Below are 21,561 nucleotides of genomic sequence, written 5' to 3'. Positions count from 1 at the left end.
GTCTCTTTCTAAATATCTGGGATGTGCGTCATGATCACCCTCATTAGAATTCTGTTTCCGTGCTTCTGTACAGATGGCTATGTTAATGCATGTCTTATTTGTGACCTAATTGAAATTTGCAGCAAATCATGGACACAGACGCATGCCCTGTGTGTCCCTACACATCGGGCTGGTCACATGACAGGCGGGCTGGTGTAACTGACTCCTAATGTGCAGTTCTGTGTGTTTCAATGCACAGCATGCAAATGAAACCCTGCTGCTGTCAGATGCTGCTTATGTACAGTATTTATGTCATTAGGGTATCTATTTATTTAGATTACTTGCCCCCCTGCAGGTGTTCGCTTAAACTCACTGGCCACCAGACAGTTAAACGTCAGTCTAATGGTAAACACCTAGGCAGCGAGTTATGGGCCCGTGGTGCCCGTGCTCCACCAATATTCAGGAACGTGGGCCCCACTCCACCAATGTTTGAGTTTATATTTTACATATATTTTGATGTGAACATTGGCTAAACAGGTCAGATTATGCACATATTCTGCGCAAAAAGCTCTCCGTGAACGCACCCAGTATTTCTGCCAGTGGGTGTGCTCTTCTTTTCCTGCTCGTGTTAACTAGCATCTGATTTGCTGGTTTCATCCTACCAGCGAATCCGTTTTGAAAATGCTCTGTAAGTACGCCCCTCTGTGTGCTCGATGTAAACAAACAAAAACAAAAAGCGGGCCGCTACTCTGACAATCTGAGCTACCTATACAAAATTTGCATGTGCCGTGATATTCTTTTGACCTTACTTCCTCCCTCTTCGATACACGCCGAGCTACCATTTTTGGTAAGTTATAATATATTAGCTTATAACTTTGCACAGGTATCAAACACAGTCAATATTGCTATTAACTATTGATAAGAAAGCATGTAGCACATTCAAAACCAGTGTAGCATGAAAAAGTGCACCCCATGAGATTGTACACCCCCTCTGATCCACGGTCTTTATCTCGGAGACGCATCGCAAAGCATCACCTGATTTATAGAATTAAAAATCCTTTAAAAAACATATTTTGTTGGCAGGTTATGAAGGGTTAAAAATGCAGTGTGTTTTAAAGCAGAGGGTAGCTCATTATTATAGGTCATTTCTGTCTTGACAGAATATTTTTCAATCAGAGTAGCTCAGATTGTCAGAACACTGCCTTGACCAGCAGGGTGACAGACTTTGTATTCATGGCAAATAGCCTGTAAATAAATTGTGCACATTGAAAAAAAACTGACTGTATACAGTTTGCGCTTCTTTGGAGTTTCATAATGAACTGGTAAATAATGAATACACTATATAACACAATTTTTGGTCCTGGGTAGTAAGTGTTATTTCCTAATTGCTTATGCCTCAAAAGTATAGAAAATGGCTATTATTACAAACTTTGCTTTTGTGACCAGGACAGTGATATTTTGAAATTTACCTATTTCCAATGAGAAAACGGGCGAATTTGTGTCTTCGTTCACATAAAGTCAGAAAAAACAACATATGAATCCAAATTAACATGTATTTATACTAAAGTAATACAAAAATGACTACAAAAGATTTAGAAGTGAGTAGTTTTTTGAGATTTACGATTATACTGTAAATCACTTTCACGAATCAGCCCCCAAATGTAGTCTCCCATCATGTTCTCGTTATACTGTCCTTCATTGACAGCTCATCCAGGAGCCTCGAAGCCGTGCTGCTCCATAATGGTAACAAGTACCCGTCTCTTCCCCTGGCTCACTCTGTGCACCTCAAAGAGGATTACAACAGCATCAAGACCTTGCTGGACGCCTTGAAGTATGATGAGTACGGCTGGGACCCCCAGAAGGTGCTGATGCCACCACTGCACATCAAACAATTTGTCAGAGCTCTAGATAAGGAGTCGGCAGCCTTCAAGTACCTTCAAGACTTCTTCCCTAAGCTGTCTGAGGCAAAGGTCAAAGCCGGTGTCTTCGTCGGACCACAGATAAAGAAGATCCTGGAGTGCAATGAATTCCCCAAGAAGCTCACTAGTAAGGAGAAAGCAGCTTGGAACAGCTTTGTCGCAGTGGTTCGGGGCTTCCTGGGCAATCACAAGGCCGAAAACTATGTGGAGCTGGTTGAGACTGGTGAAGAACTACGGCACAATGGGCTGTAGGATGTCCCTCAAAGTCCATATCCTTGATGCTCATCTTGATAAATTCAAGGAGAACATGGGAGCGTACTCGGAGGAGCAAGGCGAGCGCTTTCACCAGGATATACTGGACTTTGAACGCTGCTACCAAGGACAGTATAACGAGAACATGATGGGAGACTACATTTGGGGGCTGATTCGTGAAAGTGATTTACAGTATAATCGTAAATCTCGAAAAACTACTCACTTCTAAATCTTTTGTAGTCATTTTTGTATTACTTTAGTATAAATACATGTTAATTTGGATTCATATGTTGTTTTTTTCTGACTTTATGTGAACGAAAAGACACAAATTCGCCAGTTTTCTCATTGGAAATAGGTAAATTTCAAAATATCACTGTCCTGGTCACAAAAGCAAAGTTTGTGGTGAATAATAGCCATTTTCTATACTTTTGAGGCATAAGCAATTAAGAAATAACACTTACTACCCAGGAACCAAAAAAAAAAAATTGTTACACGGTGATATTTAACAATATTCAATAACGTTAAAAAAATCATAAATAAATAAACGATCAGTGATGTTAAACGCAATTTTGGAGTAAGGATCAGATTGACCTATATCGGGCGTGCATGTTATGGTAAGTAAATCACTTTATTTGTAATTGATATTATTATTAGTGTTATTATTATGATGATGATGTTTTAGGCAGGGATTTCCGCATTGTGTGTTTCACAGATAGTGAAGGTTAGGTGGTACAGTATTAACAAGATGCAATGCGTGATGCTGCAGCTGTCACTGAATATAAAAGACGTTTTTTTTATAAACTCGTGTCTAGTTTATATAGATTACAGTACTTTGGAATGTAATCTATATAAACTAGACACAACTTTATATAGATTACTAAATAATTATACTAATAACGTCGCGGGGAGAGGAATGGAGCGAAAATGTATGTGGGCGGTATTTACTTGTGTGCCCAATTAATCGATTGCTATTTTGAGACTTAACTGACAGCCCTATTGTGTTGTTGCTTTAAAACGACTCTGAAGTATTGTTTACACTCCTTGCTTTTGAAATGAAATGCTTGTTTAATCATTTCAAGTTAAACAGTGTTTGGGTGGCCAGCGCAGCAACACAGAGAACTTTGTCAGTTTACCTGGAAACAATTAGAACATCGCAAAAGTAGGAGCTACATTTTTAAAGAAAATTAATTTTAGGAAGTATTTGCTTTTGTGGGTTATGGATCCATCAGCACTTGGTTGTTACTGTATTCAGCAGAGCTTTGTCGTTTATCCTCTAATATACCATTTTATAGGACAATGTACTCCCAACTCAGTATGTCATACGAAAGCAATAATATATAATTAAATAAATAGTTAAGTACAAATACAGTAAGTTTTTCTTATGGCGGTGGCTTTATGCAATATAGAGAAGCTGTTATTAAACGTTTTACTGTTTCCAATCCATCCATCCATCCATTATTATTATTATTATTATTATTATTATTATTATTATTATTATTATTATTTATTTATTTTTTAATCGGACTGCAGGTATAGGGGGCGGGACCCAGCGCCTACTTAAACACCATTTTTAATATATTTACATTCATTTACAAACTTAAATAAATTACAGACCTTATGAAAAGAGACAGCGAGACACACGCTCTTACAAAATGTGATGCATTTTCAAAATAACCATAACTAAGACAAGGGTATGCAAAACAACACCTAAACATTTGAGTTTGCTATCCTTCAGACAAAACGCCCTATAGCACGTTCCCCATCACGATCTCCTCTATCCAATTACATACTCATCATCACCCTCTTCAACAAAGGAGCGAGGCACAACTGTGATATTCTCACGATGCGAATGTTTCCACGAATACCCGTTTAAACTTAAAGTAACAGTAATGCAATTAGTTAGGGTGGGCGTGGCTTCATGGCTTTAGCTATTAACGTGTCTTTATCATGTGAGACACTGTGGGGTACGTTTTTGTTATTCAGTTTTGTATACAAAAATAATCTGTATGGACGATTTTTCAGTCACAAAAAAGTATACATCTTCAGAATAAACACCTTGACAATTCCGACCCAAAGTGTTATATTTTGAGCTTTGTATGTGTTTGTGGACCCACGCACTGCGGCTGCTGTTGTTTATATGAAGATTAGTGTGTGCCCTTTGTATCAGAGATTCAGAGCACGTTTTCTATGTTATTGGCTGCTTACCAAATAAATGAACACATTGACTCGTACAGCCTCCCCGATCTATGCTGCTAGTTTTGTTTTTGGAAACTAATGTAATACTTTTTGTGCTTTTAGATTTAGAAATTTGCTTTTAGGATTGTAGAAATCGGCCTATAATTTTGTCACTAAGAGTATTAGTTTAAGATTATTATTTTTTTATTCTATAACTGTTTTTAGTCCGTTCTTCTTAACTATTTGTATCTGTATTTTTTTTTTTTTTTTTTTTTTTAATGAACTTATGGTCGTTTAACTGTTTACGTACGCCAGCTGGGAAGACACCTGCGCAACACAACCATTTTGTGAACGACGGTCTAAAAGGGTAAATACGCATTTACAAAGTAATTAACATTCTTTTGTGAATTATGTTTGTATTAATTTCAGCAAAAGTACAATACATAATCACAATGTGCTTTTGCTTTTTATTTATTATATTTTCATTAGAATAAAATACACAGTAAATATCATGGAATGTTACATTCGAGTTGTTTAGCCTCTTTACATCACGAGCTCTTTAAAATGCGTTAATATAGAATGTGAGATCACAGTAGTTCAGAGAGGGATGAAAAGTAAGTTTGTTTATTGTAACATGTTTTTATTTCAGTGTTGTTTTTAAAGACAATTCTGTTGTGGTTAAAAAACAGCAGCTGGGCCGTGTCGAGTATTTAGTTTCACATTTTAGTGAGCCTGTATGCGGACTTGAGGGACAATAATGTTCAGTAAAGCGCGAACCCTCGAACTGTATTGAGTGCTCGGGTTCAAGAGCACAACATACATTGCAATTTCTTTGTTTTTTTAAGTATGTAGTCTGGCAAGCTACCAAAAAAAACCAAAAAAAAAAAAACCGATTTGCTACACCGTTCTCTGCCCTTCCAGCTTCAAAGTTCAAACATTGCACTTTGAAGACCAGGTATGTACAGTACTTTTTACATTTTACAAACTCATAACAAGGTATAGTACAGCCTGCTACAGCAAACAGTGATAGTGAGCATGGGTAGAGGTGTTTTAACCTAGACTCTTCACATTTATTAGAACACCCTATTATTATTATTATTATTATTATTATTATTATTATTATTATTATTATTATTGTTAATATTATTATTAATAAGTCCACACATGCAGTTCATTTAAAACAGTAAGAGGCAAAGAACACATTGGTCACACATGGTCAAATGCATGAGACTTTTTAGAAGTTGTTCAAGATGCCTTATTAAAGTGGTCCAACATTTTCACAGGAGTGTCTGTTGTTTCTATAGCACCAATTACTGACCGAAAATACAAATTCTCCCACCCTGAGGTAGGTATATAAAGGACATCAATGACAAATCAATGTTAATGTTACAACACTCACGAACAAACAACCTGAGATGGTTTAAGAGACCACAGATTATGTTGCTTAGTTTGGTTATATATATATATATATATATATATATATATATATATATATATAAACCAAACTATCCCTATATAGGAGGATGTGGAAAATGTTACCCTGTATGTACTTTTAGCTGGATACACTGGGATGTTTCGAGGAAAAATCTTTCTACTAGTAAACATTCCTAAGAAGGTTGATTTACTAGGATGTGTGAATAAAAATCAGAACAATCAGGAATATATTGAATATAAATGTCTGCGGTATGGAGAACACGGGTACAGCAAAGGTAAAATCATGTGTTTTATTGTGAACATTGCTGGGGGTTCTGCAGCACTGTGAGACGCACATAGCTGTGGCCCGGGGGGTTATTGGTGATGCTGTGGCTTTTGTTTCAGGGGACCATCGGACCTTGTCACTTGATACCGGAGGTTTCTCCACAAGGAGCTAAGCAATGTCCCTGGAGAGTGTTCATGTCCACCCAATCGTAGAGACCATGATCAACCTGACTGCGGGAGCTATAGGCAAGTCAACCAGAGCTCAGCTCCTCTCTGCAGGAGCAAAATGAGTTAGGAGTGCAGGTTCTCTCAAACAACCGGGACTCACAGTAACTTAATCACAGACCCTGTATCAGTCTGTCAGATCAGCTGCCTTTTCCATTGTGATTTAGACCGTCTTGCTCTACAGCAGAGATAAGCTGCTTCTATATATTACAGAATAATGTCTGGGAGGTGATTTGTTAGACACTTCTGTCATTTGAGGGCCAGTTTTCACAAAACGGCTACATGTGGCAGCTGTTTTAATTTGTCCATGTAAACTGATACACACTTCAAAGCTTTGTCAATGTTGGTCTTTATTTTAGGTTATAGCAGGATAAAGCTTATCTCTACACACTTCTTCCCTTTCCTGGATTCATACTGTGTGAGCTAAATATTGTAACTTCATTACGTACCTTTGTAATTGACTACACTACGGGCAGGAAAAAATAAATACATATGAGATGTCAGGATCACAAGAGAAATGATCTCAGGGTCTAGACAATTCAAACTACTTTATCTTGAGATCCCGACATAACTCCTTTTTCTTTGTACATTTTTTTCCATGTCTTCAATGAGCCACCATCGTATTTAAAACAAACAAAAAAAACCAAACTGCTTTTTGAATTCACAATAGCCTTTGATAACCGTATAAGAACAATTCCCCATATGTGGCCAATGTTGTGTGTTTTTTGTTGACCAATCATATCTGAGAATGCATTTGAGAAAACATATGATTGGTTAAAGGCTGGTTTGTGAGGTGATTGGTTAAAAACATGGCCCCCAGTAAAACCGTGGAGTGCTGGGTGAGAAAATTGATTAAATACATTACAAAAATGTATAAAACATTTTTGTGTTAAACTAGCCACTGTAGCCTTTAACAATGACCCATTTCAGTTCTGCACTGCTTGTACACTGAGCTGACCCTACAAGAACGCGCACAAGTTCTGATGTGGCTGGTTTGTGGTTCAGGTGGCGTGGCCTGTGTGCTGAGTGGCCACCCCTTCGACACGGTGAAAGTGAAGATGCAGACCTTTCCCGGCATGTACAGGGGCTTCGTGGATTGCTCTGTGAGGACCTACAGGCAGGACGGGCTCCACGGGCTCTACCAGGGCACAATGCCAGCACTGGTGGCCAACGTGGCCGAGAACGCCGTCCTGTTCGCGTGCTATGGGTTCTGCCAGCAGCTGACCAGGACACTGTATGGACTGGAGAGAGTGTCGGACCTCAGGTAGGAATTACAGAAGCCAGTGAAAAACGCTTAGCACTGAATTTTAGTTTCTTCTAGTATTTCTAAATTCAGCACCATTGAGTGCTTAGTAATTATGGAAGTATTAAACAGCGTACACTCTGAACGATGAGATGTGCCAATAGGAGAGTTTAACATCCTGTTGTGCCACCCTAAAAATGACAAATTGGCCAATTATATTCTAAAAAATCATCCTCAGGTGAGCCATTGCAGTTGCCTTTGTGTATTGCTGTGTTTTAAACCCGCCTGTTTAACTTCAGTTTTTGAACTGAGAAATCGATGCAGAACGAAGGGGATGGGGAACTTGTTTCCCCTTTTGAAGCTGGCTTGTTTTCTCTGACTTTGTTTCAGTGACCTGCAGAATGCAACCGCGGGTTCATTTGCATCTGTGTTCTCCTCCCTGGTCTTGTGCCCCACTGAACTGGTGAAGTGTCGAATGCAGGCCCTGCATGAAATGAAAGTCACGGGTAAAACCTCCCTGCATCGTCAGGTGTAAGTTTTGATGAAAGCTGTCACACCACTGTGAAAAAATTACAATAGCTAAAAACAGCAAATATTCAATATTCAATTAAAACCCCAAAGGAGGGATTACTGCCATAAAAAACACCTAATATTATATTGTGTGCAACCCAGCTAATTACTGTGTGCTTCAGAAATAAGGGTGCACAATATGGCATTCGTTTAAAATTTTGTGAATTTTAGTGCTCAAGGTGAGGGACAGGCACTGCCTACATTCAGATGCGGGGCTGACAGGCTGAGAGTTTAAACATCTAGTTAAGCATGTGACCCAGGCTTCAGCTAGAATTCAAATGCTTTTAGATATCGGTTTCAGATTTGATGCCCGGTTGTATTGTACAGTTCTCTCTGAAGATGGATGATCTGCATCAATTGACTGTTTGCGCAAGGGTTTCTGGTGGGCATCTCAATTCTCAATTCTCACTGCACATGTCTGTGTGTAACAGGCAGTGCTGTGTGGTGGACGGCACTGTTGCTGTTAGATTTGGTGAGAGAGGAGAGCTCAGTTCTCTCTGCACATGTCTGTGTAACAGGCAGTGCAGTATGGTGGACAGTGCTGCTGTTAGATTGATGAGAGGAGGGTAAAATCTCTTACAAACCAGTCTGGCTCTTTTGCACAGTGGTTAAGAAAAGTATGTAGTAGCCAGTTTGCTTCTAGACTGCCGTGTTATATATTCAAACGGTTTGCTTGCTCAGGTTGAAACAGAACAATATAAATTGTGGTGGAATTTTCTGCATACAACCGAGCAGGCACCGGTCCCGTACCGAGAGAACGATTGAGACAGAGACAAGTCGGAGCAACTCACATTTTATTAGTCTGCAGACTGGAGCATTCAACAAAGTAACACAGACTCTGCAAGCAACCGCAAAGAAAGCTCAAAATACACTAAGTCAAACAGTTCCTTATATAATCAGTTTTTGCACAGAGTTCATGACTTGTGGTAATTCCTATCCTCCTCAGTCAGCTCAAACCAACCTTGTGGTATTCTTGATACTGTTGTCTACCGACTTTTCTGATTGGTTGATTTTTCTAGTTGCTAGGGAGAGTGTGTCTGTCAGGTCTCACAAAGTTGATTCCCCCAATACAAGAATATTAGCTAAGTGACTGGGGAGAAAAGAGGAATTATCGCTGTCTCAAAATATTATCATTTGAGACAGTGTCCTATTCTCATGTCGCTGACTCATGCACTTCTCTGAAAACAAGGCTGCTGACCCTTGGCCACATTCCAGTGTGTTAGTTCAACATTGTAAATCTAATACTTTGTTAACATCAAACTTCATATAATATCATTATTCAGGTTATACAAATCACAGAGATCACCCAAACATATTAGATTAGAACTCTTCGTGCGATTATTCTATCATTCTTCTATCACATTCCCTCCTTTTGTAAATATTATTACAACTATTGTTAGATAGAATAATTATACAACATCGTCAGCCATATCACTGAAAGGGTTATTATCTTCATTGCACAGGTTCTCAGTAGTAAGCAGTGGCATAGTTAGATGGTGTCCAATGCTTTGGTGCACAGTTTCTTGATGCATATTACAAACAACATTGGCTAGCCCTGTAAGTGATCTCTTGTTTCTTTAAACACATATTTCAAATAACAGACAATAACATAGCAATAAGCAGTACCAATAATGAAATAAGCGAGGACGCATGTCCCACCACATTCCACTAGTCAGCCCAGTCCACTCCAGCACTTTCTCCAGCTAATCCACATAGGATACCCCACCCGCATAATCGGGCATCTGCTAATATTAGTTGACCAGTGTTGCCCGCCAGCAACGCCTGCACTCTAGCTATCACTACTTTTGAGTGAACGTCCATAAGCTGTGTTACTGTGTGCCAATGCCATCAGCATACCTGTATGATTAATTGTCTTCATCCATTCTTCAGCATCTTTGTTAATGCCTGTGATGTTAATAAGTGGATTGGGGTGCATGCTCAGGTGTCCCACAGTCACAACACCCTGCGGGTGAAAACACACAGCCGGCGACATGAGGCATACCTGGCCGCTACTTCCCACCCCCATGCTTGAGGTGATTACACACCATGTTCCATTCCTCATCTGAGTGCATCTTTCGTACCCTAGCTTTGGGTGTACCATTGCTTCCATCATTTACATTGACAGGTTAAGGCTGCCAGCATGGTCACACAGAACAGCATCACCAAATTCAATACACTCAGTGGCCTTGAAGTGCAGGGTGGCATTTTGGGCACACTGACCAACCCATGTCTATTTGTGGGACGATAACCCATGTTCCAATTACTACCCCTAGGTTACTGACATTTATCCCGGTACTGTGGTGGACCCGACTGGTGGCATGTGGCACTATTAAAATAAAACAAATATCTCCGTCACAACGTTCAGTACATATCACCATGTTATCCTGAAACTCTGGATATGCTGAGTATCCGGTCTTAGCTATTCCACGTAACATCTGTTCTCTCCAAGCTGTCAAATTTACATCTTCAATTATTGTGTCAACCGTCTTTCCCCAGTCATTTGTTCAGCCATGGCCAATCTCTGAATAGCATCGCCTGTTTCAGAAACTGGCCATGGTTTTCATTGTCCTGCTGTATATTATATATGGAATTGAGGCCTGAATTCACAGCCCCGAACCACCCAGCAATGTCGTCAATCAGACCCCTCCTTTGACGGCCACCTGTGTTATGTTGGTATGTATCCAATTCACGATTAAAGGTTTTATTCAATATTTTAGTTAATAGTCTAAACTCACCACACCTTTTGGTGTATTGTCGTTTGATATCTTTAATGTTTATTCTTACCAACGTTTACAACCAGGTTACTCCCATCACAAATGGTTTTGCCCTCCCCACAGCTAGCAACCTGTCTGGGGGAGAGGGCGTTAATGGGGGACATTGAGTGGAGTGGAACTGTAGCTTCATACCTCCCATATACCATGTATTTCACACTCTGTGTGCTATACTTTGCCCTGTCACATTAACACATGTCCAATTGCTTGTTGCATTAGTTTGTTCCTGTTGTCACTGTTTGGCACACGTCCAGAGACAGTCCACCTCCAATGACGCATAACTGCTTACAGTTCAGTTGCATATTGACTCATACTGGACCCCTCCCACTGTTATATCACAAGTAGGACAAGTAGGACATTGTTCAAACTGTGCTGGATTCATTGCATTATTCTGGCTTATCAAACGCACAGGTTGCCACGTTCCCTCTATGTCACTCTCGAAGGGAAGTGGTCTTTGTTTCCATCCATTACCCTGTCGTTGTCTAAGGATTCACGTGCAGTTCTTCCAGGGGGCCCCCAAAGCTTGTCTCTCTGTACAGCCTCGTTCCACGCCCAGAGGTGTGGAATCCTCTCTGACTCTGGAATGACATAATACCTGGAACACAAATCATGTTACTGTCCGTTGCTGCTCCCGCTGTCTGTGGAAAGAGATATACCATTAGTTTCAGGATATTCAGTGTCAGCAAATTCAAACTGAGATGCATCCACGCGATTGTACCGTTTGGTCTGTGTCCAATGTACTCACTTAACCCCATGTAGGAGCTTCACTGCTACACTAGTTTGTGTCACCATCAGCACTATGTATTAACCAAACTATTGACATCTCTTTTCCCTCCTTGTGTCTATTTTGTGTGTCTATAATAGACTGCTATTTCTTGCCCGGATCCTTAATAGACCCGTTGGCACTCAACCTGTTTTTTCGTCTCTCCCTTTTTTTTTTTTTTTTTTTTTTCATCAGTACATTCCGTTTCTATCTGTGCAAGTATAACAAAATGTATTCACTGACACAGCTGCTGTTTTGTGGTTAACTGGAAACCGCACTGCTTCCTTAGCTGGCTTGTTCACTTTTTCGTTACCTAAAGACAAAAAAATCTGTCCCTTGACTGTGTGCTTTCACTTTAGCTGACTGTGTGGTTTGTCCAGTTCTTTTACTTGGTCCTATAACGAAACAATCACCGCGCCTATTCCCGAGATTACCACAATTGTCACATTTAGGCTTCTGCCCCTGTTTGCAATCAAACCTTTTATGTCCCACTTTACCACAGCTCTGACATGCTCCATCAAATCGTACAGCACTTATTTTCATTTTTATATTCCTTTTGTCTGTTTACAACTGCTACTGCCCAATTCATTACTCTTTCGTATGCGTTCCCTGGGTTTAGTTTACCCCCAGCTCAATTGCCTTCTGCAAATGTGGACCCAGTCCACTAATTAATACCTGTACAAACACTTGATCTGACTCATTTGGTCAACACTTCCTTCCTGTTGCTCTACCTTAGTCAGATAATCTTTAGTTGCATTTTTGCATTTAACTTTTGGCAGGCATGCTCCTAATGACTGCTTTTCTAACACCGTTAATGCACAAACCGTCATTTCCTTTTCCTCATTGTGCTTCTCACGGCGTCTTACTAATGTTGCAACTTTATTTTATTTTGTTTTGCTACAGTATAATTTCAATCGGTTCCTGCTGCAGTAAACCACTGTCTTGTTTATGTGACGCCCATGCATCTGGGTAAACTGCACAGACTGTTCCCCATTTATTCTTCTCTAACAGTTTCCAAATTATTTATACTTAATATGTCGCTCAGAGGAAAACTCGGCTTCTCACACTACAGGTTGTTTTAGCTAAGGGACCCTAGTCTCTACAATCGCACTTTTTCCCTCTGAGCCATACCCCTTCTTTTTACATCCACACACACACACTCAACCAGAGCCGGGTCACTCAATCACATCTCACAAGGAATTCCAGTTACACAACAATGCCGCAATCGGCAAAACACTAGACCTTACATGCCCGTCTACTGGGACTTAATTTACCCTCTGTCAAGTCTCAAGTCTTGGTCCAGCAAACAGTCGAAGTACAAACTCAACTGTTAGCGACTGGATCCACTAAATATTGGGGATGGTAATTAAAACATACTCATCCTCCTTGGACAGTCAATAACAGACAAGTCAGCGCGACAATTAATTGCAAATTGGTTATTATGTTAAATCTGTAGTGGGGTCTTTTGGAAGGACTCAACGTGACAGCCCGTAGCGCCAATCTTATAAACTTTTAATACGCAGCGCGAAGGAAGTCAGCAAGTGCATTCAAAATACAATTCTGACATTTGCACTCAATATAAACCACATGTGCACATAAACAGATAAACAAACAGAAAGGAACAAACACAAAAGATGGACTATTAGTTCAGTAGCTTTTTTTTAGGAACAAGTTATTACTTCAATTCAGTTCATGAACGATAATCATTCCTGGGATTTCAACAACCATTTACCTTACACAGAACTCCCAGTCCGTTTCTATAATGAGCTACGTTACTTGCACTTAATGTTTCTCTCAAGGAGAAACTTGTCCTGGCATTTTACGTAGCACCAAATCCTCCAAACTCAATATAAATCGCCCATTTATTGTAATATTTTCCTTTAAAACAAGAATCTACCATTCATTCTAGTCCATTTAATACTAACACTTTTCAGACAAACACGCGAAACACTCAAGATCTCATCATCATCCCGAGCACTCCACAATAAGTCTATTTAATTTTGGTTCCCTACCCTGTACTAGTACAAGCCACTGTGGCTTTCTTCATTAGATCACAACCTGCGCATCCCGTGCAGTGCTATGACAGTTCTCTCATAATCTGCCTCACCGTCGTGGGGGTTAGTGATCACAGCCTCACAGTGCTCTGACTACTTGGTCTCCTGTGTAGTGCCAGCAACAGCTTCCGTAAACTGCTCTGCTCACAGGGTCAGCCTTGTAGTTCTCTGGGGTCTGCCCTGACCACTCGGTCTCCTGTGTATCGCACAGGGTCAGCCTTGTAGTTCTCTGGGGGCCTGCCCTGACCACTTGGTCTCCTGTGTAGTGTGAGCAATAGTTTCCATAAACTATGCTACTCACAGGGTCAGCCTTGTGGTTCTCTGGGGCCTTTTCTCTAATCAAATCGCTAGTCCAGATTGTCTCTACTCACCGCCTCGGCAGGGCTGTTTTGTTCGGGATCCTTTATCCGCCTCACTGACGCCCCCAGCCAGATTCGGAGCGGACTCCGCCAACCCTCTTAGTTGCGGGCGTCCTGACCCAAGTTTAAGGATTAGGTCTCACCGGTGATTTACTCCGTTTCCCGGGACGATCAGTGGACGGAGTTTAGGATCCCATCCTCGTCGCCATATATGTGGTGGAATTTTCTGCATACAACCGAGCAGGCACCGGTCCCGTACCGAGAGAACTTTTATTAGTCTGCAGACTGGAGCATTCAACAAAGTAACACAGACTCTGCAAGCAACCGCAAAGAAAGCTCAAAATACACTAAGTCAAACAGTTCCTTATATAATCAGTTTTTGCACAGAGTTCATGACTTGTGGTAATTCCTATCCTCCTCAGTCAGCTCAAACCAACCTTGTGGTATTCTTGATACTGTTGTCTACCGACTTTTCTGATTGGTTGATTTTTCTAGTTGCTAGGGAGAGAGTGTCTGTCAGGTCTCACAAAGTTGATTCCCCCAATACAAGAATATTAGCTAAGTGACTGGGGAGAAAAGAGGAATTATCGCTGTCTCAAAATATTATCATTTGAGACAGTGTCCTATTCTCATGTCGCTGACTCATGCACTTCTCTGAAAACAAGGCTGCTGACCCTTGGCCACATTCCAGTGTGTTAGTTCAACATTGTAAATCTAATACTTTGTTAACATCAAACTTCATATAATATCATTATTCAGGTTATACAAATCACAGAGATCACCCAAACATATTAGATTAGAACTCTTCGTGCGATTATTCTATCATTCTTCTATCACAAAATATCTGCACATTTCGGAAATGTTAGAACAGATTATGTTGTTCCCTGGGGATACAGGTGCTGGTAAAACATCATTGCGCACTTTTGTACAGTGGCTCTCAAAAGTATTCACCCCCCTTGGACTTTTCCACGTTTTATTGTGTTACAACATGGAATCAAAATGGATTTAATTAGGAGTTTTTGCCACTGATCAACACAAAAAAAGCCCATAATGTCAAAGAGAAAAATAAAATCTACAAATTGTTCTAAATTAATTACAAATACAAAACAGAAAATAATTGCTTGCATAAGTATTCACCCCTTTGAGTCAATATTTGGTAGAGGCACCTTTGGCAGCAATTATAGCAATGAGTCTATTTGGATAAGTCTGTACCAGCTTTGCACATCTGGACACTGCAATTTTTGCCCATTCTTCTTTGCAAAATTGCTCAATCTCCGTCAAGTTGGATGGGGACCTTTGGTGAACAGCAATTTTCAACTCTTTCCACATGTTCTCAATTGGATTGAGGTCCGGGCTTTGACTGGGCCACACCAGGACATTGACCTTTTTGTTTTTAAGCCACTTCAGTGGGGCTTTGGCTGTATGTTTGGGGTCATTGTCCTGCTGGAAGATGAATCTTCTCCCGAGTTCCAGGTCTCTTACAGACTTCAGCAGGTTTTCCTCCAGGATTTCTCTGTACTTTGTTGCATCCATTTTGCCCTCTATCTTCACGAGCTTTACAGGCCCTGACGCAGAGAAGCATCACCATAGCATGATGCTGCCACCACCATGCTTCACGGTAGGGATGGTGTTCTCAGGATGATATGCGGTGTTAGGCTTGCGCCAAACATAGTGCTTAGCGTTGAGGCCAAAAAGCTCTATTTTGGTCTCATCAGACCACAGAATCTTCTTCCACTTGGTCTCAGAGTCTCCCACATGCCTTCTGGCAAACTCTAGCTGAGTTTTTTTCAACAATGGCTTTCGTTTGCCACTCTCCCATAAAGGCCATATGCACAGTGTCTCCCAGCTCAGCTGTGGAAGACTGTAACTCTTTTAGAGTTGCCATAGGCCTCTTGGTGGGCTCCCTGACTAGTGCCCTTCTCGCCCGGATACTCAGTTTTTGAGGACGGCCTGTTTTAGACAGATTCACAGTTGTGCCATATTCTTTCCATTTCTTAATAATGGACTTTACTGTGCTCTGGGGGATATTCAATGCCTTGGAAATGTTCTTATATCCTACCCCTGATTGGTGCTTTTAAAGAACCTTATTCCGGATTTACTTTGGATGTTCCTTCGTCTTCATGATGTAGTTTTTGTTAGGAAATGTACTAACCAACTGTGGGACCTCCCAGAGACAGGTGTATTTAACCTGAAATCATGTGAAACAGCTTAACTGCACACAGGTGGACTTCATTCAACTAATTATGTGACTTCTAAAGACAATTGGTTGCACCAGAGTTTATTTAGGTGTGTCATAGCAGAAGGGGTGAATACTTATGCAATCAATTATTTTCTGTTTTATATCTGTAATTAATTTAGAACAATTTGTAGATTTTATTTTTCACTTTTTTTGTGTTGATCAGTGGCAAAAACTCCTAATAAATCCATTTTGATTCCATGTTGTAACACAATAAAATGTGGAAAAGTCCAAGGGGGGTGAATACTTTTGAGAGCCACTGTATAAATGGCCTGATTTAATGTATATTTGAGCTCAAATGTTTATTGAGAACATAGGAAGGTAAAATTTTATTGAGGCACCTGTCTATACATCCGTCCATATGCACATTGGCAATGCACACACTGTAGATATGGGTCATGGTGATCTGTGTCATGACATTGGTAGTTCTGTGTTGTACCACGGTGATCTGTGTCATGACATTGGTAACTCTGTGTTGTACCATGGTGATCTGTGTCATGACATTGAGAGTTCTGTGTTGTACCATGGTGATCTGTGTCGTGACAGAGCTCTGTGTTGTATGCAGCCCAGTTTGTGACAGACTCGTTTCCTCCAGCTCCACGTGGTCTATCATGAGGAGCGTCATGCAGACAGAGGGGCCCCAGGGCTTCTTCCAGGGCCTGACCAGCACCTGGCTCCGGGAGGTCCCTGGATACTTCTTCTTCTTCGGGGGCTACGAGATCAGCAGGACCTGCTTCACGAAAACAGGGCAGGCGAAGGGTGAACTGGGTAAGAGAGCGCTGGATAGATGCCTTCACTGTGTACCAAACCCCATAGGGATCAGAATCAGAGAGTTAAAAAACACTTCTTGCCTCTTCACAAGCAGTACTTTGAAGGGTGTTCTAGCTAATGAAATGATTGTATATATCAGGGGTGCCCAATCCTGGTCCTGGAGGGTCGATGCCCTCCTGATTTTTGTTCCAACTAAACACTAAATTGCTTAATTGGACCAATTAAGCTTCTAATAAATGCTTGATTGGTCCAATTAAGTAATTTAGGGGACAGTTGGAACAAAAGCCAGGAGGACACCGGCCCTCCAGGACCAGGATTGGGCACCCCTGGTATATATCTTGCCTGTCATGCACATCCATTCTCTGTGTAGGACAACAGATTTTGGTCCCAACTCTCACTTATGCTAGCATCACTAGATTTTTTTAAATTAAAAAAACATGCTACTTTTTAAATCTGATGCATAGAATCATTTTTCCATAACCTCTTTAAATACTCAATCATAGTCATGCAAAAAGCGACTGTGTTAAGTGACCTTCGTTTCAATGAGACGTGCCGTTTGATAGAAGTACCGTATTATTGCAAATATAAGCACATTTGTCCAGGTGGAAAAAATGCAATTTTCACAAAATATTTTTTTCTTCTTGCGGTCTCCTCGCTGGTTGTGTTGCAGTAGTAGGTTCACTCCCTCTCGTTCTTGGCTTGTTCACAGATAGGCACATGCGCTCACATTTGTGCATGGCCAAACTAGATTATGGTTGGAAATTATGAAAATAGAATAAAGACAAAGGATTTTTAACTACTTACACAGACATGTAATACACGTTCAACTGTAATCCTTATTACTAGATTATTATGCTGTACCTGAGTTTTGGTCTGATCTGTCTTGTGCTTCGGCTCTCCTGCACATATATTGACCCATAAGCAGCCTGGAGCACAGGCCCTGGTCTACTCTCTGGTTTTGTTGCAGTAATAGGTTCACTCCCTCTCACTGGAGCACAGGTCTGGTCTCCTCGCTGGTTGTGTTGCAGTAGTAGGTTCACTCCCTCCTGCAGGAGCACAGGCCCTGGTCTCCTCTCTGGTTGTGTTGCAGTAGTAGGTTCACTCCCTCTCCCTCTCGCTGGAGCACAGGCCCTGGTCTCCTCTCTGGTTGTGTTGCAGTAGTAGGTTCACTCCCTCTCGCTGTAGCACAGGCCCGGTCTCCTCGCTGGTTGTGTTATTATTATTATTATTATTTGTTTATTTAGCAGACGCCTTTAGCCAAGGCGACTTTCAGAGACTAGGGTGTGTGAACTATGCATCAGCTGCAGAGTCACTTACAATTACAATTACGTCTCACCCGAAAGACGGAGCACAAGGAGGTCACACAATGAGTCAGTGGCTGAGGTGGGATTTGAACCGGGGACCTCCTAGTTACAAGCCCTTTTCTTTAACCACTGGACCACACAGCCTCCAGTGTTGCAGTAGTAGGTTCATTCCCTCTCGCTGGGGCACAGGCCCGGTCTCCTCGCTGGTTGTGTTGCAGTAGTAGGTTCACTCCCTCTCGCTGGAGCACAGGCCCGGTCTCCTCGCTGGTTGTGTTGCAGTAGTAGGTTCATTCCCTCTCGCTGGGGCACAGGCCCGGTCTCCTCGCTGGTTGTGTTGCAGTAGTAGGTTCATTCCCTCTCGCTGGGGCACAGGCCCGGTCTCCTCGCTGGTTGTGTTGCAGTAGTAGGTTCACTCCCTCTCGTTCTTGGCTGATGAGCTCTTCATTTCCAGGGGTGGGCCCACTGGTTGTGAGTGGAGGGATTGGAGGAGCCTGCTTCTGGCTGGCAGTTTACCCAGTAGACTCAGTCAAGTCCCGAATCCAAGTTCTGTCAATGGCTGGGAGACAGGCTGGGTTCCTGTCGTCTTTTATCAACATCATTAAAACTGAAGGTAAGAGATTGGCATGTATGGCTGGAGAACCATTTATTCAGGACGTGGTGAGACCCACAAACTCAACAGGTATAACTTTCTAAATACCAGACAGAATGCGGACGTTTCTAATAAGAATTTAAAACGAGATAAAACTGTTGCTGTGATTAATCCTAAAATTCAATCTCTTCTTTACTTCTGAATAAAGCTAGTCAGTATGGACTGTACACAGCAGGACTTAACTTGAATTCGCTCCACAGTCCGCAAATTTAAAAAAAAGAATGCTTCTTATTGGTTGCTATGCTACCATGTTCAGACAAGTTCCACCCTTCTAAAAGTTGATGATTACCTAAGCAGCAGAGCCCTGCTCAGTGTGTAGCCCTGTCTGTTGGAATAGCCTGGATGATAACAGTGTGATCTCTTCTCTTCCAGGTTTCCTAGCTTTGTATTGCGGACTGACGCCGACAGTTATTCGAGCGTTCCCCTCCAATGGCGCTCTCTTCCTGGCTTATGAATTAACCAGAAGAGCCCTCACTAACCAGGCTAGCAACCACTGACCCTGCGTCTTTCACATGGGCTTTTAAACAAAATGATCAAACAAATATAATATAGAAGTGTTTTTTATAAGCATTGAAAAGATTACATTAACTGTGTAGTCAAATATGAGGACTAGCTCCTCACCCCCTCTATAAAAGGACAAGAGGTGTTAAAAATGCTTTTTTAACTGTTGTAGAATGTTCTGTAGAACGTATTTAATAAAATTAAAAACGATTGGAGACACCTGCCACAACACTGTCAGCAGTGTAGGGACTGGATAATCCTGATCTGTCGTGACAGGCTTATATCACAAGTGTTTCTAATATATTGTCCACACCTTGTCAAATGTAGATATTTTCATGTATGTGTGTGTTAATGTGGAACATGTAACTGTAAGTGTTATTACCAGTATGTATTTGAGTCACGCTGTGGTTCAGTGTATGTTTACACATAGGGTATGCAGCTCCAGTGTACCGGGCATATCTTAAATCTGAACAGAGCTCACATCTCTCACGTCTTATCTAAGGTGCTCTCAGTGGAAGTGCCTTCTTTTGAGATTCCATTTATAATTCAAAATACACAAAAATAACAGGGGCTTCCCTAGTCAGGATAATGCAGGAAAAACACGTAGCAGAAAACCTTAAATCAGGAGATTCCAAAGAAGAAGAGGTGTTCCCTGTCATGCATGTGTGCAGTCTTGACATGGAGGCGTTTGTTCAGAGAGCAGACACGGGCATTTGGGTTGATTAGGAATGGAATACCTCTTTAACCCTTTCAGTCCTGAATTCTTTTTGTCGGCATTAAGTTATGTAATTAAAAAAATAACTCCTTTATTGAGTATACATGAGAACAGGAGAATTAAAAAAAAAGTATTACATATATTTCTACACTACCTTAGACTGGAGCCTAGGAGGTTCAAACATGATTTCAGACGACACAAGAGCAGGACCAAGACTGAAACAGTTTGTGTTACACAGAACTCCAGAATTGAGGTCATGCAGCACTTAGATACGAGGTCTGAGTGTAGTTTAGTGATTTTAACCAGTATTTTCTCTTTTTTTGTGTGTGTGTACACGACATGGCGAAATAAAATGCATGAACTGTAAAACAAGTTTTCCAAGTGAATCTTTTTTTTTTTATCCTTTTTGTCTGACACAACACATTTTACATCATATGCAGGGAAAAAATGGCATTCTCATATGAGGCAATCACTCATTTCTGTCTTCCATATGTCACTGTATAAAGGCTAGAAGAGAGTTTGTTTGATCCCTGCCCATATGAGACCTCCGTGCATGAAAGGGTTATAGGGGGACCAGTGATAATGCTGCGAATGCTATAGGAAGTACAGGTCTGGCTTGCAAAAGCTTGCTTTTCACTCCTGTAATGAACAGAAGATGCTGGTACCTGAGCCCTGTAATGTATAAACCTGCTCTGCTTCAGATCTCATTCCACAGTATTTTCATATTCTGACTGAGTGAAGTTTAGTTTGGATTGAGCATTTTAAATGTATTACTTTAGAGAATTGCTTATTTAAATGTATTACTTTAGAGAACTGCTTATCCAAATGTGATGAAACCTGGTAAGGACATTTTAGCTGTCAGAATCTGGAGCTCTCTGGATGTGCCTGTCTGTCGTGACATACCAGTGTGTCAGTTTTATTTTTATAAATTCTTTCTGTGATTATAGGGCACACTGATCTACTTTTTCATTATTCTGATAGGTTTCATTTTCTGTTACTGGGGCCCTTAGAAATGTTTACCATAGTAAAAGTATGGTTAAGCATTGGTATAATAAAGTATATTAATAAACATTGAAAACTGAAACGCTATAGTAAATACAAGGGAAAACTGCAAAATTACTGTACAAAAACTTCTATAAAGGAGAATATGCTCCTGAGATGATCACTGATTTATACATCATTGCAGAAATCTTTGCAGGTAAGTGAATAACAAGCAATACAGCAGTTAGTACGCTGCTCCTGATCAGCAACCCACTGCTGCAGCGATCCAGGGTCTGTCTGTCTATACAGTACGTAAAACCATCACAAATTACAGGTAAAAACTGACTTCATCTAGTCATCTATCTGTCTGTTCTGCAGTATGTCAGTCTTTTGTTT

The 21,561-nt window shown here is 40.9% G+C and overlaps 1 protein-coding gene across 6 annotated transcripts; it reads left to right on the top strand.

The window, feature by feature from the left end:
- The first annotated feature begins 712 nt into the window (after positions 1 to 712).
- Positions 713 to 20,556, top strand: LOC117430674 (mitochondrial ornithine transporter 1-like). 6 transcript variants are annotated; one of them, XM_059001093.1, is made up of 9 exons: positions 4,015 to 4,114; positions 4,641 to 4,692; positions 5,247 to 5,280; positions 6,144 to 6,269; positions 7,254 to 7,512; positions 7,882 to 8,022; positions 16,840 to 17,012; positions 18,771 to 18,929; positions 19,341 to 20,556. In XM_059001093.1, exons 4-9 carry the CDS (start codon positions 6,200 to 6,202, stop codon positions 19,463 to 19,465), a joined length of 927 nt encoding a protein of 308 aa, XP_058857076.1. In that variant the 5' UTR covers positions 4,015 to 4,114; positions 4,641 to 4,692; positions 5,247 to 5,280; positions 6,144 to 6,199; the 3' UTR covers positions 19,466 to 20,556. The 6 variants fall into 6 exon arrangements, with proteins under 6 accessions (XP_058857077.1, XP_033906902.1, XP_058857076.1 ...); XM_034051011.3 differs by lacking the exons at positions 4,015 to 4,114; positions 5,247 to 5,280 and adding an exon at positions 808 to 826; XM_059001092.1 differs by lacking the exon at positions 5,247 to 5,280.
- Positions 20,557 to 21,561: the final 1,005 nt, after the last annotated feature.

This window comes from Acipenser ruthenus, chromosome 26, assembly GCF_902713425.1.
Source record: "Acipenser ruthenus chromosome 26, fAciRut3.2 maternal haplotype, whole genome shotgun sequence".
Lineage (NCBI taxonomy): Eukaryota > Metazoa > Chordata > Actinopteri > Acipenseriformes > Acipenseridae > Acipenser > Acipenser ruthenus.
This window is presented reverse-complemented; position numbering and strand designations above follow the sequence as displayed.